Raw genomic sequence first — 12,620 nt, 5'->3', positions numbered from 1 at the left:
GCCCACACCAGGTAACTACACCGAAGGGCTGTCCTTGGCCAATGCCAACTCATTTTTCTTCTGGAGTATCAGAGAGTATACACTTCCCTTTAGTAAAGTTCCTACGAGTCCCAATTTAATCTCGATGTCCCTCATTTCTTGTAAGACAGCCTCTGGTGACGCGTTTGTTCGATCTTCTTTAGTGTTATTTAGTTCGCGGATCGTATTGTCCAAAGACTGTAGCGATTGTGACAGAATTCTGTATTTCTCAAGTACATTTTCCTGTAGGGGTGTTAGATCTCGTTGCATCGTGATAATTATTCTTCTTAGTTGGGTCGACACTCTGTATTTGTTATTTAATTGTTGTGATACATAGAATTTCAAAACGGACCTTCTTTCGCAATATTTCAATTTTAATTGACAACATTGAAAAGTGAAAAAACAGAAAGTAACAGAACTTGGTAGCATTACCAGAGGATAGAGCCAATAAGGATAACCAATTTCCCCGATAGTAGAATGTCCAATCCACAACAATCATATACAATCTGGTCACCACAGGATACCGTGAAGGATGTTGCCGATTCTCTTGGTTTAGAGAATATTAACGAAGATGTGTTAAAGGCACTAGCTATGGATGTGGAATATCGTATTTTGGAAATCATCGAACAAGCAGTAAAGTTTAAAAGACATTCCAAGAGGGAGATATTGACAACAGATGATGTGGCCAAGGCATTACGTATCCTAAATGTTGAACCATTGTATGGTTATCATGACGGGTCAGCTGAAAATAAAAGCGTTTCCTTTGCTAAAGTAAATACCTCTGGTGGGCAATCAGTTTATTATTTGAATGAGGAGGAAATTGATTTTGATAAACTAATTAATGAACCATTACCTCAAGTACCACGTATCCCAACTTTCACAGCACATTGGCTAGCAGTTGAAGGTATCCAGCCTGCAATTGTTGAAAATCCAAACCTAAATGATGTGAGAATCTCCCAACCACCGATCATTAGAGGTGCTATTGTTACGGCCCTGAATGATGCAAGTATTCAAACATCGTCATCTGCTGCCATCTCCTCTCGAATTTCCCTAAATGAAGCCAAGAATGGAGAACAATTCTCGATGGTCAAACCGGGTCAAAACACAGAAGTAAAACCTTTGGTTAAACATGTATTATCAAAAGAATTACAAATATATTTTAATAAGGTAATTGCCGCATTAATTACCAAAGAAGATACAGAAGATGCTCAACGAATGAAAACAGCGGCATTGACATCATTAAAAACCGATAGTGGACTACATCAACTTGTTCCATATTTTATTCAATTTATTGCTGAACAAATTACACATAATTTATCGAACCTTGAGTTATTAACTACAATTCTAGAGATGATTTACTCTCTATTAAGCAATCCATCAATATTTCTCGATCCATATATTCATTCTCTAATGCCATCTATTTTGACCCTTTTATTAGCCAAGAAACTGGGTGGTGCTCCTACACAAGATACCCCGGAAGAAATGCATGAATTCTTGGAAAAGACAAATGCATTACGTGATTTTGCTGCATCCTTATTAGAATATGTCTTGAAGAAGTTCCCACAAATATATAAATCATTAAAACCAAGAATTACAAGGACATTATTAAAAACATTTTTGGATACTAATCGTGTATTTGGAACTTACTATGGTTGTTTGAAGGGTATCTCTGTTTTAGAATCGGAATCAATTAGATTTTTTCTAGGGAATCTACATAACTGGGCAAGGTTAGTGTTTAATGAACAAAATTTCACTCTAGAAGACGTGAACAAAGAAGATTTTCTTGATTCACATGGCACTAAATTTTCAAGAGATGAAATTGAATTTCTTGTAGACACTGTTATCAATGCATTAACCATACTGAAGACCGATTTACCTGATGTTTACGAAGGAAAGAATGAAGAGGTTACCGAAACTGATAAAGAAAAATTGGTAAACAGATGTGGTGTTACTATTTCTAGCTACATTTTGAAAAGAGATGATGCCAAGGAATTGATTAGTGCAATTTTCTTTGGGGAAGAAAAATGATAACTGACAATATGTAACTATAATATATATATGTAGTATATTTAATAATTCACAAATTAAAGATTAAACTTTTATTGCTACCCATATGCTACCCATATGCTGCAAAGAACAAAAAAGAGCGAAACCCATGAAATCGTTCACATTGAAACTCCATATTATCATTGTTTTAAGTTATTCCATACTGATTATTACCAATACTATGCTGGACCTAAAAAATATGGGATAACTCGTAGAACTCATCCTTGTTAGCTCAGTTGGTAGAGCGTTCGGCTTTTAAACAAGAATTGGTCAAACAATCAGTTTATCATACAGTTTAAGCAAGGGATACCGAAATGTCAGGGGTTCGACCCCCCTACGAGGAGTTCTATTCTTTTTTCCTCTCTTGAGAGCTTATTAACCTTTATTTCTAACTTCATAATTGATTGATAATCAATAAAGGGTGTTGGAATTACTTTCAAGATGGCAATACAAAAATCTGCGACACCAAAATTTGAAAGCGCGCCGCGCGAATGAAAACAGGTTTTTGAGAAACGCCCATGAATACAGTGTAAAATGAATGTTAATGTTATGTTATGAATGCTTATATCATCTATTTAAGGTGCAAATAGTCTCCTACGAATCTTTTTCTTAGGAGGTATGGTTTCATTATTATCCTTATCAGGTGCGGGTTTTATTGCCTTGCTCAAAGGTGATACTTCAGGTATACGTGGAGTTTGTAAAATTGTTACCGAATCAATGGGTGATTCCACTATTTGATGCAACAACCCTCTTTTACGAGGGGTGTTTTTATTACCTTTAATCTGCGGTGTTGCAGTAACCTGAACCATATTACTTGGTGACTCATGCTTTGATGTTTCTGGAATAATGGTGGGAGATGTCTTGCTCTTGAATTTCCCCACTCTTCTAAAAGATTGAGTTTGAAATGAAGGAATTTTTTTTCTTACTGAAGACTGAGAACCATCAAATATAATTGAACTCTTTCTGGAGGCAAAGTCATCTGTTTTACTGCTAGCGGTCAAGTCGTTGACCGACAATTGTCGCTTTTGTAGATTATTCATCACAAGATCTGATTTCGTTCTGGATAGTAGTGAAGGTTTTCTTAATGATTGAGAATCAGATTCCAAAAATTCTGTAAGGTTCGAATTGGTTCTAGTATTCAACAGATCAGATGTTAGTGAACCTATAGTCATCGTTCTATTTAGAGAGGGTCTAGATATTTTTCGTGTAGGGGAGGAGACAATAGAACTGGCAGTTGTCGACGTTTGAGAGATTTCTTTACTACCTGTTTCATCTCGTGATTTCAATGCTACTTGTATTGCATCAGTTTGAGTATTATGTGAAGTTCTTGATAGTGAAGGTCCTTTGCTTCTCAAGCTGGGCCCTTTAAGCTTGGATATGATGAAGCTTACTGCGTTAGGTAGTTTTTTGACAAAGTAAGGTATTAAAACATAGTTCGCAAATCCAACAGATGACGCCTCTTTATTTTTGTTTAATATATTTTGCTTTTGTTCATGTATTGGGTTATTATCAGCTTCTAAATCTGGGTTCGAAACCTCAGAACCAAGTAGGATGTCCACGATATTTAACTTATCCAAGTATACATCCAACTGTTCACAAAGATCTAGTGAAACTTCCTCATCCTTCTTCGTATTTGGGTCCTTTTTATGCTCCTTGTTCAATTTGTTTCTTCTCGTAGCTATCCTCGTAACATTTAATGCTCTTTTCTTTAATTTTGATTTGTACCTCCTCTCGAAGTTCTTGAAATTATCGTCTCTCCCATTTAAGTAGATTAGTTCCAATAATATAACAATTTGAAGTTTCAATTCACGGGCTTTTAAGACAAATGATAAATCTGACAGCTGTGTACTGGGCTGTTCTATGTTTCTAGATAAATGGTACTTATTGAGACATGCATCTTTGCAGTCTAGCGCAATTGGATTGGTAAATATAGAATTTGATACTAATGCATTCAAATCATGTCTTTGGTCAAACTTAGGTATCGTTAGAAGCATATCCAATAAGGTAGCTTGGTACGCCATTTCAAACTCAGAATTGTAAGTGGTCCTGCACATATTTTTGAAACGGATCAAGTTTGATTTAACAAAGTAAGCCAGTGGAATTTGAATTGAAAAAAGAGCTTCGTAGTATTTGGTTTCCAAGTAAGTTCTGGGGTTAGCAATTTCTGCTTCAATCTTAACTGGAGACTGTTTGTCTCCTGGTGGGGTCATACTAAGTTTAATATTTTCCTCTACTTCTGGATTAGAATCTTCTTCCCAAAATGGGAAGAATATCTTTATGTTGAAGTTCTCGATATTAGGATTTGGATATGGTACTTTAGAGATTTTCGCTACATTCAATTCTTTTTGGTCAAATTGTATGGTTGTTAGATCTAATTCTTTGACGCCCCAATCAATATAAATTTGACTATTATATCTTTCAACTAAATGGTATCGATGGGTGTCATCTTCTAAGATGTGTTTAGTTGTAGGGTCATTTCCAAAATGTTCTGTTAGAACTGTCGGTATGGTCTCAGCTTGAATAACTGTTACACTATCATAATTAAGGATTATGCTTTTCGGTATATTAATTAGAGACCCTAGATATGACCAGGTATCCATGATATGATGGTCCCTCACTTTTCATTCGATACAGAGTATTTTAAATATCTTGAACCTGTTTTCAAGATAGGATTGACATTTATTTACCTTGCAAGGAATTTATTTTTCAGTGCCGCGAAGGATATTGCAAGAGCTGAAATGCTATATAATACTACTTTAATACTTAGAAATTCATCTTTAATATATTCAATTGTCTTTATTATTAAAGCATGTTTCCACCACATTGTGGATTCATCTATAATTACATACTTCCTATTGTATAGTTGTATAGCTGTGTTTATTTGCCCTTAGAGCATCGTATCATTCATTTGCTATTATTTCTTCTCTTTGAATTCATCCTATCCATCTCAATTTTATTACTTATCAACATGATAGCAGCTTGGGATCCCATCTGCGTCCCCTTGATGACAAGCTTTCTTTCATATGAGCCCTCGACAGGGTCATCTATAAAGATTGAGCACCCTGTCGTCTCCTTTATTGAATTGATGTTCCTCCCTTCCCTTCCTATAATATTTCCAACAAATTCTTCATTAATGTAGATTTCTCTTTGCACAGACATCAGTTGTGAGTCTTGATTATTTCCTGACTGAGATATTATAGTATTAACAATGCGGACATTTGGAAGTACGAAGTTTGGAGTAAAAGAAGTTGCATTTGCAACTGTTTCTGCAGTATAGACAGGTTGTTTAAGAGTTTGATTAGTAACTTGGATGGGCTGTACCGGGGTCGGTATCATCATTACTGGTGGAGATCTTGGAGCTCTTCTAGAACGATAACTATTGTACTTGTTAAATTGATAAAATCTTTGAGATTGATTATTATAGCCATAATATGATGACGAATTCGACAACGCAGAGTATCCGATGGAAGGCTGATAAAATATTGCTCTTTTCTTTGAAGTTGATTCGTGGCAATCGAGAATTGTTTGTCCAATACACCGGGTTGCCTTTTGAATCGCATCAGGAAACCCTGTTATCGTCAGAATTCTATCATTAGACGAAAATAATTGATCTGGAGATGCGTAAAGCTTACATGAACTCGTTTGTTCAATTTCCTTTAACCTAGATCCATGTTTGCCAATAATATAACCTATTAAATGATGGGATATTAGAAGGTGGATCGTCACTAATTCATCCGAGCTTTTACTTTGTGACCCCTCCTCTCTGTCTTTCTCATCTTCTTCAGGTCCTTGGAAAATTATTCCCTCATTTTTCCTTATAGCCTTGGCAATATTTAGATAGGCGTTGGCAACATTATCACAAGCTCCTCTAACATATATTATTCTTTCTGGAACACCCCTAATGTTTTCTGACACATTTATTCTTGTTGAGGTATCCTTCTTTATTTTTGAAATAGACTCACCCTTTGGTCCTACCACCAACGAGGCTTCCTTCACTGAGCACAGCATTCTTAGATGAACGTTATCTTCCGGGAATTTCTCTTCTATTTCTTGCTCAGCTTGCGAGACAACACTATCATCTGAAACAGACACTTCATCAATAACAACCGACTCACTATCCTTTACTTCATCTTCTAAGGCAACTCGCTTTATGGCGGCCTCTAACCCTTCACCCACACCATCTTCTTTCTTTCTTTTTAACATATTAGATGTCTCAGAAACTACGCCCTCAATAGCACTCATGTTCTCAATGCGTAATATCCTTTAGTGAGTCTTCTATGGAACGACTTTACAATCTTGGTCGGTCTGTTCGGATGTCTTGTTTGTCAACTATCGTTGTGTTTTCCTGATAGTTGCTAAATTTTGTGAATACGACAATCATCCGGCTGAGAAATTTCGAATGGAATAAACACGAAAACGGTCAAATTTGGACGTCAGCGTCCCTGATTATCCAATCGCAGTAAGTAAGTCCTTACAAAATAAGTTTTCAGTCTGAAATAAAAGAATATATTATAATATCTCTATACATTTATATATGTTCGTTTATAATCTCTTAGTATCTCATCAACAACGTGGGCTAAAGACCAAATTAAAAATGTGGAACATCCATACTCGTGAAAAGCATATTGAAGATGCTGCAAACACCCTCTCCTAAAACTAATCCTGAACTGAAAATGATCATCTTTGTCTTGGCATTCATATCACCTTTATGCTTTTCCAACCAAATATGTGAGAGGTAGCCACCTATAAACCTTGCAATGGTGAAACTTGGTGAGTTGTAGATACCAACCCCAACAGCCACTCCAGATGGTATCCATACCAACCACTTCTCGGCACTTTCATTGTCTCTGTAAACGTTCTTAACCAATGACAAAACTGCAAAAATAGAACCCAATACTAGAGCACACTCCATGGATTTATGCGGCAATCCTTTTCCTGTTACCAACCTGGCACAATCAATCCAGACAACTGCCGTTGGAATTCTAATCTGCTCATTTGGAATAGTATAGACCTTATTATAACAAATATACATCAAACTTGATAAAATTACCGACCATGTTGCACCAATGATTTGAGCCACAAATTGAGCTCTTGGTGATGCACCTAGTAAATGACCAGTTTTCAAATCTTGCATTAGATCACCTGCTTGTTGTGCACCGGCTTCTGCAACACCACCAGCTACTAAATTAACCAGGATAGCACCAGGATGATTACGTGGTATTATCAATGCAAATATTAATTGTGATAATTTTCCGATCCCACTAACTGGATTTAAATCAGTTTCTCCTAATGCTCTAATACCAAGGATAGATAAGAATAGGGCAATTATCAATGCCGTAATCATTGCATATAGGGGAATTATTTCTATACCAAAGATGGAAATCACAAACAATATACACAGTATGGAAGAAACAGCAAGTCCACTGAGAACAGTTGTGTATTTTACCAGATGTTTTGAATCCACTTCATTGTCATCATCTGCACTTACTAATCTAACAAAATCGTTTCTTCTTACACTGGAAGTTCTTGATTTAACACTATTCATTGCCAGTTCTTCCTCTAAAAGCATTGATTCAAAAGAATCATCCCATACTTTATTTAAAAGAACTTTTTTCTCATCTACCATAAGGAATTTGACAATAGATCTAATTGTGATGACAATAAAACCAACAACACTATCAGCGACCATCACAGATAACGAACACCAAAGGATCCATCCTTGAACACCTCTTTCCCAATCATGAACATCAGCATCTGGTGGAATCCAACCTGCATACTTTGCAATAGGTGCTAAGATACCCCAACCTAGAACACACCCAACCATCATGTATGAAACAGTGGGCAATCCCATAATTATACCCTGACCAATATATGCTGGAGATGGTTGAAACTCCCAGAGGTAATTCTTTGAGAGGTAAGTCCCAAATATAGGAATCGCCTTCAATATAGGGAAGAAATATGATATTATCGTGTAAGCAGATGCCGGGATAAACGTTCTTATAAGTATTGATATGTTTTCTTTATAAGTTCCAGATTCTTCAGTTGTTTCCTCTTCAAGGTCATTACTTGTAGAGTCGTAGCCATCACTCTGAACAGAATTTGCGAGTAGTAACTCGTTAGAATCATCTCCCATGTTTGGTCTTAACACTTCCGGGCATTGATCTAGTCTTCTATTTCTCATTTCTAACAATTCTGACTTAGAAACCTCCTGAAGTACTTCGGAACCATTCAAAACGGCAATTAAGATAGCAGTTGCACTACCACTGGGGAAGGGCAATTTCTCTCTAACAATCACTTGCTTCCTCAATGGAACAGCAAAGAAAATTCCGAAGAAGGCCAAGGCCAATGACCAAAGTAATAATTGATTCAATGTAAATGATTCACCTTGCGTTCTTGACCCCCCACTTTCTTCAAACGTCAAGAATTTCTCAATGGCAGGGATGACACCGACAAACCCATATGCTAGAGGTCCCGTCCCGACGGCAACAGCCATACTTTGGACAAAGACAGTCTCCACATCCGTTATTGGGGGAGAGTCAGGAAAGAATGCGGGCCATACTTGTTTGAAGAATGCACATGCCAGTAATGCTGACGGTAGGGACATCATAGACACCCAACCTGTCTGTAAACCGAACTGAAAATTGGAGATCAGGACTAAAGAACCGATTGTTAGGCCCAACAGTGTCGCTCTTAGAGTTACTTGTTTGATTGCGGGTTTATCATCCCATGCGACCGTTGGATGAGGTTCTGCGTTGGTCTCAGAACTGCTTGGTAGCGTTGACATATTTGAACTCTGATTAGCTTGGCAGATCAAATTGGTGTTAAAATAGATGAGATCAGGCAACTTCTACGCACACTAGATTATCAAGCTTCAAATGTCAATACGTAACTTGCAATATTTGGATAACGGCCGTGCTCCAGAGAGTACTTATATATGGGACATGCCAGGCTGTCAGAAACCAAAACGTCATTGTCTTATACTCCTCAAATGCTGACCAATTTTTTATCGCATCGCCCTTACTAATCAAGGACTTTATATGACCGACACCCACAATAATAACCTTACAATAAATACGTATGTATACTATGTGTCACCTCAAATGGCGTTACTCTGATTTACGTGGGGTGGTTACGCATGGTAACGGTTTCGTGTTTGACATCTAATCATTAAATAATTTACGTATATACTGTATAAGGCATATGCATGGGCCAACGTCCCGATGTGTTTACATAAAAATGAATCCCGATAAGGACACGTTCAATCAGTTGGTCCCCAGTAGGATATATTTCAAAATATCACTCAAAGTTAACACCCCCATCAATTTGCCATTGGCATCCACTACAAAGAATCTATGCACTCTTGATTTTCTAATATTGTCCATAATGGTGGATAGTTTATCATTCACGGTACACGTGTAAACACCTTCAAAATCGTCGCTTCTTCTCATAAGTGCTTCACCCACACTTAATGATAAATCGTTATAAATTCCCCCCTTGATCAATCCTAACACATCCACTGCTTCGTAAACATTCAACAAGAATCCATTATCATCCACAATGGGGACGGAGGAAACGCCCGCTTGAGTTAATAGTTGGATGACGTCGATCACCGGCGTGGTCATATGACAACTTCTGATATTCTGCTGGGAAATTATATCCAATTCTCCGATGGGTCTTTGTAAGAAATGTGTTTCCCTGCAATTTAGTGCAACAAATTTCAATATTCTATACTGAGTCAAAACACTAACGACGATCTCTCTATGTGTCTCCTCATCTTTATCGATTAATGGAATTCTACCACTCCTAGACTCCATCATTTTCAAACATGCTTCGTATAATGGTCTTGAAGGATGAATGGACGCCGTATCCAACGGATCTACACCAATAGCCCTCTCAATATCCTTTAATCCGTCCAACTGTAGCTTATCTACTAATTCAAACTTATCAGGATTTGAGAAGTAGTATTGTATGACATTAATAAAATCACTAGAGGTTAAAAGACCAGCAAATCTGGACGTTTGTGAGTCCCATAGGGGGGCAGAAACGATATTATTTTGTAACAACACATTTAATGATTTCTTCACCAACAAAGACGTATCTAAAACAATTAAACGGTATGAGACAGGTAATACATCGTAGGAAGTCTTGGAATTTAAAAACGTTCGAATGGACTCTACCGCAAGTCGTTGTTCTACCAAAATCTTCTCGCCTGCTTCTCTGGAAATGCTCATGGCTCAAATCAATAATTTAGTTTAGTCGTTTATTACTCTTCCGGAGTACTATCCATGTATATGGGCACAAGGTTATCTAAGATTGAGAATATGGCCCCTTTCTTGCAAACGTTGATGCTTCTTGGGTTGACAACTTACTGCAATTTTCCCATTTTTTCGACCGCTCGTTAGACAAATCTGCGAAAATTACCCGACGGCTTAAAATGTTGTTATTAATATTAGTTTTGGCTATCATTTACTTATTTATATATATGCTCTGTGGTTAAATGAATCATCTGATTAAATAATCACTTGTTCTTGCTCCGGAAGAAGAGGTGGGTCTCCTCGCTGTCGAGCTAGACTCTCTCTTTATATTGGGCATCGTTGACTGCATCCCTGAAATGGGATCGCTTTCCCCAAACAACCTTAATGCATCTGTCACCACTCCACCCTTCGTTCTACTCACCTCTTGTTGTCTAGGTTCAAACACTTTATAGAACTTCAGATTTTCATCACCTCCTACTGTTGCTAATACGGTACCATCCGGCGATAATTGTGAACAACAAATTCTTGCCTCATGCGCATGGTTTATCTCTGCAACTTTATACTTCGTATCATAATTGAAGACGGAAATCGCATTGTCGGGATTCCCACCAGTGGCTACAATTTCACGATTCATCACTCCATTGGAATTATAACTTTGTCCCCAATGCAGGGAACTTACTTGTGATCCTGAATTAATGGATCCCATCTTAGCACCAGTGGTACTGTTCCAAAAATGGATATATTTATCTGTTTGACCACCACCTGTGGCAAGTAAATTTGGAATGTACGGACACCAGCTCAAGGCCTTCACTGCTGCATTATGATTTCTCTTAATCCATTGAGGCATCGACGTTCTTGTGTCCCAAATCATAACCGTGTTATCATTACCACCTGATGCCAATTGTAAACCGTCACTCTTATAACTTAGTCCACAAATTTCACCTTGGTGTTTCTTCCATGTGCTTACAATATGATCTTTAATTCTCACGTCATTGATTTGAATTTCACCACTACGACAACCCGTAGCAATTAAAGTTCCCAACCAGGATTGTGACCCTATACGTGTACCCAATCCTGATCTCATCGTTCTCACTAGTCTCATTGTACTAGCATCCCAAATCTCTGTATTCCCATCATCTTTCCCAATGGAAATGTGACAATTATCATCTGACCACATGACACTTGTCACGGAGATGTCGCCATAATCTACTAACATAGAGACGTTCCCCGTAGCGCTATTCCATAAATATAATGAAGTATCTAATGCAATGGCTAATACGTTACTGGATGACCAACTTAGTAAATTTAAATAGAAATCGTCTTCAAACCCGGGAGCATCCAGAATTCTTTCTGGGTTAGTATTAATCTTACGCAATTTCATCAATTCTGGCTGATTGGGAAGATTTGGCGTTTGTTGATAATTATAATGAGTTCTCTTCTTTAAATGATAACCTTGTCCATTTTTGAATGATGCAGTTGGTGGAGGTGGCATATATTGTAAGATTCTCTGATTCATTTCTAAACCACAAGCCTCGGCAACATTTTGTTTAAATACCAATTTTGTTTGTGCTCTTAGATGAGCCGTAGGCGATGCATTTGGTGGTGGTAATTCGTCGCTTAATTGTTCCGAGTCTATTTTATTTTGAGAGGTACCTTGTAGTATGGGAATAAATCTGTCTGTGTTAACGGTATATGATTCTTCCGCTTCTTGAATAGTACTCGTTATTGAATTTGTTGTCATCAATGAGGGATTACTAGCTAATGTATTTTTCGGTTGACGTTCAGGAGAGGTCGATACAGATCTTGAATTGGATCCATCACCTAATCCAAAGTTAAGACTTTCTTTAAAAAATGAAGAATTCCTCTTTATCAGTATTGGTGGTGTAGCAATTGGTAATGCTGGTCTCGCATATGATTTGGAGATTGTTTTACCAGTGATTTGACAACCTGCTCCATTTCTAATGTTCAATGAGTTGGATCTCCTCAGTGGTTTCTTTGTAATTTTATCTTTATTTCTCGACCAATCTGATGAAATGATGTTTAATTTGGCAGGGGATGTAATGGATAAAACAGAGCGATGAGCATTATTTGCCATGTTGGTCCTTTCAGTATTCTCGATCATATTTCAAATAAGTATGTCTGTGTCTGTGTCTGTGTCGTGCTAATTGTGTAACTCTTTCTTCTCAAAGGATGGGTGGGGTTGGTTCTTTCCAAACTAAAAATAATAATTAGTATTAGAAGAAAAATATAAAACTAAACCAATTGCTCGCCTATGACCCTTTACTCCTTAGTTCTCCAGCC

At 37.4% G+C, this 12,620-nt stretch overlaps 7 protein-coding genes and 1 non-coding gene across 8 annotated transcripts; 2 read left to right on the top strand and 6 right to left on the bottom strand.

The window, feature by feature from the left end:
* Nucleotides 1-15: 15 nt before the first annotated feature.
* Nucleotides 16-447, bottom strand: DAD3 (Dad3p; the record flags this gene model as incomplete). Its single annotated transcript, XM_003676233.1, has 1 exon — nt 16-447. The coding sequence occupies one exon, from the start codon at nt 445-447 to the stop codon at nt 16-18; it is 432 nt and encodes a 143-aa protein (XP_003676281.1).
* A 48-nt stretch (nt 448-495) lies between these two features.
* On the top strand, nt 496-2,046 carry TAF6 (TATA-binding protein-associated factor TAF6; the record flags this gene model as incomplete). The annotated part of the gene is made up of 1 exon (XM_003676232.1): nt 496-2,046. The coding sequence occupies one exon, from the start codon at nt 496-498 to the stop codon at nt 2,044-2,046; it is 1,551 nt and encodes a 516-aa protein (XP_003676280.1).
* A 239-nt stretch (nt 2,047-2,285) lies between these two features.
* On the top strand, nt 2,286-2,408 carry NCAS0Dtrna3K. Its single transcript has 2 exons — nt 2,286-2,323; nt 2,372-2,408. It is a non-coding gene; the product is annotated as a tRNA-Lys (tRNA).
* Nucleotides 2,409-2,639: 231 nt separating this feature from the next.
* On the bottom strand, nt 2,640-4,664 carry SLD3 (Sld3p; the record flags this gene model as incomplete). The annotated part of the gene is made up of 1 exon (XM_003676231.1): nt 2,640-4,664. The coding sequence occupies one exon, from the start codon at nt 4,662-4,664 to the stop codon at nt 2,640-2,642; it is 2,025 nt and encodes a 674-aa protein (XP_003676279.1).
* A 304-nt stretch (nt 4,665-4,968) lies between these two features.
* NCAS0D03360 (KH domain-containing protein) lies at nt 4,969-6,306 on the bottom strand (the record flags this gene model as incomplete). The annotated part of the gene is made up of 1 exon (XM_003676230.1): nt 4,969-6,306. The coding sequence occupies one exon, from the start codon at nt 6,304-6,306 to the stop codon at nt 4,969-4,971; it is 1,338 nt and encodes a 445-aa protein (XP_003676278.1).
* Nucleotides 6,307-6,652: 346 nt separating this feature from the next.
* Nucleotides 6,653-8,848, bottom strand: NCAS0D03350 (uncharacterized protein; the record flags this gene model as incomplete). Its single annotated transcript, XM_003676229.1, has 1 exon — nt 6,653-8,848. One exon carries the CDS (start codon nt 8,846-8,848, stop codon nt 6,653-6,655), a length of 2,196 nt encoding a protein of 731 aa, XP_003676277.1.
* Nucleotides 8,849-9,326: 478 nt separating this feature from the next.
* SNF4 (AMP-activated serine/threonine-protein kinase regulatory subunit SNF4) lies at nt 9,327-10,295 on the bottom strand (the record flags this gene model as incomplete). The annotated part of the gene is made up of 1 exon (XM_003676228.1): nt 9,327-10,295. The coding sequence occupies one exon, from the start codon at nt 10,293-10,295 to the stop codon at nt 9,327-9,329; it is 969 nt and encodes a 322-aa protein (XP_003676276.1).
* A 271-nt stretch (nt 10,296-10,566) lies between these two features.
* CDC20 (ubiquitin-protein transferase activating protein CDC20) lies at nt 10,567-12,441 on the bottom strand (the record flags this gene model as incomplete). Its single annotated transcript, XM_003676227.1, has 1 exon — nt 10,567-12,441. The coding sequence occupies one exon, from the start codon at nt 12,439-12,441 to the stop codon at nt 10,567-10,569; it is 1,875 nt and encodes a 624-aa protein (XP_003676275.1).
* Between the last annotated feature and the right edge of the window lie 179 nt (nt 12,442-12,620).

Source organism: Naumovozyma castellii, chromosome 4 (assembly GCF_000237345.1).
Source record: "Naumovozyma castellii chromosome 4, complete genome".
Taxonomy (NCBI): Eukaryota; Fungi; Ascomycota; class Saccharomycetes; order Saccharomycetales; family Saccharomycetaceae; genus Naumovozyma; species Naumovozyma castellii.
The sequence above is the reverse complement of the archived record's forward strand: the minus strand, read 5'-3'. Positions and strand labels throughout refer to the sequence as shown.